This window comes from Borostomias antarcticus, assembly GCF_949987555.1.
Source record: "Borostomias antarcticus genome assembly, chromosome: 34".
Classification (NCBI taxonomy): Eukaryota; Metazoa; Chordata; class Actinopteri; order Stomiiformes; family Stomiidae; genus Borostomias; species Borostomias antarcticus.
In genome coordinates, this window is record NC_140267.1 from 4,976,776 (window position 1) to 4,981,775 (window position 5,000).

The 5,000-nt window shown below is 49.1% G+C and overlaps 1 protein-coding gene across 1 annotated transcript in view; it reads left to right on the forward strand.

Annotated features, from left to right (window-relative positions):
* Nucleotides 1-5,000, forward strand: part of abch1 (ATP-binding cassette, sub-family H, member 1) — a gene marked incomplete at both ends in the record, with an annotated part of 20,059 nt that overhangs the window by 8,946 nt on the left and 6,113 nt on the right. The window contains 4 exons of the mRNA XM_084460876.1: nucleotides 1,808-1,988; nucleotides 2,439-2,535; nucleotides 3,391-3,559; nucleotides 4,049-4,149. Coding sequence (XP_084317002.1) covers nucleotides 1,808-1,988; nucleotides 2,439-2,535; nucleotides 3,391-3,559; nucleotides 4,049-4,149 — 548 coding nt within the window. The remainder of the gene's footprint in view (nucleotides 1-1,807; nucleotides 1,989-2,438; nucleotides 2,536-3,390; nucleotides 3,560-4,048; nucleotides 4,150-5,000) is intronic.

Genomic DNA, 5,000 nt, shown 5'->3' on the forward strand with positions numbered 1-5,000 from the left:
TACCTCACCTCCTCATGACCAGTTCACTACCTCACCTCCTCATGACCAGTTCACTACCTCACCTCCTCATGACCAGTTCACTACCTCACCTCCTCATGACCAGTTCACTACCTCACCTCCTCATGACCAGTTTACTGCCTCACCTCCTCATGACCAGTTTACTACCTCACCTCCTCATGACCAGTTCACTACCTCACCTCCTCATGACCAGTTTACTACCTCACCTCCTCATGACCAGTTCACTACCTCACCTCCTCATGACCAGTTCACTACCTCACCTCCTCATGACCAGTTAACTACCTCACCTCCTCATGACCAGTTTACTACCTCACCTCCTCATGACCAGTTCACTACCTCACCTCCTCATGACCAGTTTACTACCTCACCTCCTCATGACCAGTTTACTACCTCACCTCCTCATGACCAGTTTACTACCTCACCTCCTCATGACCAGTTAACTACCTCACCTCCTCATGACCAGTTAACTACCTCACCTCCTCATGACCAGTTCACTACCTCACCTCCTCATGACCAGTTCACTACCTCACCTCCTCATGACCAGTTAACTACCTCACCTCCTCATGACCAGTTCACTACCTCACCTCCTCATGACCAGTTCACTACCTCACCTCCTCATGACCAGTTTACTGCCTCACCTCCTCATGACCAGTTTACTACCTCACCTCCTCATGACCAGTTCACTACCTCACCTCCTCATGACCAGTTTACTACCTCACCTCCTCATGACCAGTTAACTACCTCACCTCCTCATGACCAGTTTACTACCTCACCTCCTCATGACCAGTTAACTACCTCACCTCCTCATGACCAGTTTACTACCTCACCTCCTCATGACCAGTTTACTACCTCACCTACTCATGACCAGTTAACTACCTCATCTCCTCATGACCAGTTTACTACCTCACCTCCTCATGACCAGTTAACTACCTCACCTCCTCATGACCAGTTTACTACCTCACCTCCTCATGACCAGTTTACTACCTCACCTCCTCATGACCAGTTAACTACCTCACCTCCTCATGACCAGTTTACTACCTCACCTCCTCATGACCAGTTCACTACCTCACCTCCTCATGACCAGTTCACTACCTCACCTCCTCATGACCAGTTAACTACCTCACCTCCTCATGACCAGTTCACTACCTCACCTCCTCATGACCAGTTCACTACCTCACCTCCTCATGACCAGTTCACTACCTCACCTCCTCATGACCAGTTCACTACCTCACCTCCTCATGACCAGTTTACTGCCTCACCTCCTCATGACCAGTTTACTCCTGTACATCACCTCCTCATGACCAGTTTACTACCTCACCTCCTCATGACCAGTTTACTACCTCACCTCCTCATGACCAGTTCACTACCTCACCTCCTCATGACCAGTTTACTACCTCACCTACTCATGACCAGTTAACTACCTCATCTCCTCATGACCAGTTTACTACCTCACCTCCTCATGACCAGTTTACTACCTCACCTCCTCATGACCAGTTTACTACCTCACCTCCTCATGACCAGTTTACTACCTCACCTCCTCATGACCAGTTAACTACCTCATCTCCTCATGACCAGTTTACTACCTCACCTCCTCATGACCAGTTTACTACCTCACCTCCTCATGACCAGTTCACTACCTCACCTCCTCATGACCAGTTTACTACCTCACCTCCTCATAAATGCCCACAATTATTAACTTCTGGCTTGTAAATTATGCACACAGTATACTATGAAAAGGTATATTAATATAGAAATAATATATTTACTCAAGGATAATGTCTGATTGCAGACTCTTGAGAGTGCCTTCCTGCAGCTGTGTGAGACGAGTGACCAGGTCGCGTCCAAACAAAGTTCCAGCCCACAGGGCGGGGTCTTAGTGAACAGCCAATCATTTGAAAGTGGGCGGGACGAGAGCAGACCAATACTGGGGACCGGACCAGGACCCGCGGAGGAGCTGCCCAAATACTCAGGTGCTGCGATGGAAGGGCTTTGCTCCATAGAGTCGGGGAGGCTGAGGAACATGGTTATTCTGGGTAACATGTTTGTGTAGCTGGTTCTTGTAGCCTGGGGGCCTCTTCACAATACCGTGATGTCCCTGGGGGCCTCTTCACAATACCGTGATGTCCCTGGAGCATTATCAGATACAGTGCATCTGAAAAGTACTCACACCCCTTCAATATTCATTTATTATATTTGAAACAATTTGTCTTAATGTCAATCTTGATATGATTTTTAATTTTCTTTATTAAACATGTCATATTCTCTTTTTTTTACGTGTGCATGTATGCGTGGCTGTGTGTGCGCACCTGCGTGTGTGTGCGTGCGTGTGTGTGTGCGTGTGCACCTGTGTGTGTGTGTGTGTGCGTGCGTGCATGTGCACCTGTGTGTGTGTGTGTGTGTGTGTGTGTGTGTGTGTCCAGCTGACTGGAAGGTGCGAGCGAGACATGTGTTGCCCAGGTGGAGGAACATCGCGGCCCTGATGATCAAGACTCTGGTGCGGATGAAGAGAATGCCGGGGTGAGGATGATGATGGTGGACATCCTGCTATGCTCCTTCCTCTCCTACTAGTATCCCACTGTTAGATGGATAACTCTGTCTGTCTGGTGGCCAATACATCTGACCCTATAAGTGTGCACGTAGCTGTGTTGAGTATAAGTGTGCACGGAGCTGTGTTGAGTATAAGTGTGCACGGAGCTGTGTTGAGTATAAGTGTGCACGGAGCTGTGTTGAGTATAAGTGTGCACGGGGCTGTGTTGAGTATAAGTGTGCACGGAGCTGTGTTGAGTATAAGTGTGCACGGAGCTGTGTTGAGTATAAGTGTGCACGGAGCTGTGTTGAGTATAAGTGTGCACGGAGCTGTGTTGAGTATAAGTGTGCACGGAGCTGTGTTGAGTATAAGTGTGCACGGGGCTGTGTTGAGTATAAGTGTGCACGGAGCTGTGTTGAGTATAAGTGTGCACGGGGCTGTGTTGAGTATAAGTGTGCACGGGGCTGTGTTGAGTATAAGTGTGCACGGAGAAAAAAACATGCCATGATTTGCAACCCAGTCTGACATATAAACATCAACCCTATTTCTGCTGGTTTTGGTGATGTTGATGAACGCCAAACATATCATGAGCAACTAACGTTTTGAAGGAACTTTGAAAGACCTCTCTAACAGATCAGTGTGTCCTCCAGGTCCTTGTGTTTCCTGTTTCCTGTGATCCAGACCTCTCTAACAGATCTCTCTTCCCTCCAGGTCCTTGTGTTTCCAGTTCCTGCTTCCCGTGATCCAGACCTCTCTAACAGATCAGTGTGTCCTCTAGGTCCTTGTGTTTCCAGTTCCTGCTTCCTGTGATCCAGATCTCTCTAACAGAACAACGTGTCCTCCAGGTCCTTGTGTTTCCAGTTCCTGCTTCCCGTGATCCAGATCTCTCTGATGTGTCTGTGTATCGGAGGAGACCCGAGGGGAATACAGGTGGCCGTCGTCAACAACGACACCGGCCTGTTCTCCTTCAGCAGATCTCTGCTCTCCTTCCTGGACAACTCCAGTGTGGAACAGGTACCGCAGGGTTAGGGTTAGGGTCAGGGTCAGGGTTAGGGTTAGGGTCAGGGTTTGGGTTAGGGTCAGGGTTAGGTATTTGAAAAATCATTCAAAAACATGTTAAACTCGATTTCAAAGACAAGAAGCTCTTGTCTCTGGTAGGTCTATGGTAGGACTATGGTAGGTCTATGGTAGGTCTATGGTAGGTCTATGGTAGGTCTATGGTAGGTCTATGGTAGGTCTATGGTAGGTCTATGGTAGGTCTATAGTAGGTCTATGGTAGGTCTATGGTAGGTGTACATGTCTGTGGAAAACATGGAACCATCAGTCCACAGTATTTAATAGCAAAAATCTCCCCGCTGACGTCTGTGGCAGAAAGTCTAATAAAGTACTTCTCTACTCTGCTCTGCTTTACTCGGCTCTGCTCTACTCTGTTCTACTCTACTCTACTCTGCTCTACTCTACTCTGTCCTGCTGTTCTCTGCGCTGTACCTGTCTCTGGCCCAGGTGAAACTGGCCCATACAGAAGCCTTCACCGGAGTCTATAATGGAGAGTACTGGGGTGTCATCGGGTTTGGGGAGAACTTCACCAGCTACCTGACCAAGAGGTGAGTCCTACTGGTCTCTGGATCTGCTCTGGTAGCGCTCTCTCTCTCTCTCTCTCTCTCTCTCTCTCACACACACACACACACACACACACACACACACACACACACACACACACAGCCCTACCGGTCTCTGGGTCTGCTCTGCTAGCGCTCTTCACCTCCCTAGTCATGTGATACCTTGGTCATGTTAAGACATGTCTCCTCAGAAGAAGTTGTAGAGTTTGATGAGCACATGATCCATCCGCTGGTGCCGGACAATATGGTTACGAAGAATGCAAAAAAATTGAGGGCCGCTCTGACGAAGACCCACCTTGGGTCGAAATGTTGTTTTTTGTCCTCAAGTAATAAATATACTTTGGGGCAGCTGTCAGTGCGGACCTCAATTTTTTTGCATTCCAAGACATGTCTCCTCCCCTGTCTTCTCCTCTCCTCCTTCCCTGTCCCCTCTGCTCCTCTCTTGTCCTCCCCTGTCCTCTCCTCTCCTCCTTTCCTGTCCCCTCTGCTCCTCTCTTGTCCTCCCCTGTCCTCTCCTCTCCTCCTTCCCTGTCCCCTCTGCTCCTCTCTTGTCCTCCCCTGTCTTCTCCTCTCCTCCTTCCCTGTCCCCTCTGCTCCTCTCTTGTCCTCCCCTGTCCTCTCCTCTCCCCTTCTGTACTCTCTTCTCCTCTTTCACCTCCCCTCTTCCCCCTGACTTCTCTAGGTAGTCAGGTTTCTCCTTTCACAAACACGCTGTCATCTCTGCATTCTCTTCCCTCTAAGAGTTGACTAGGTGCTATACGTGTGTGTGTGTGTGTGAGAGTGTGTGTGTGTGAGTGTGTGTGTGTGAGTGTGTGTGAGTGTGTGTGTGTGTGTGT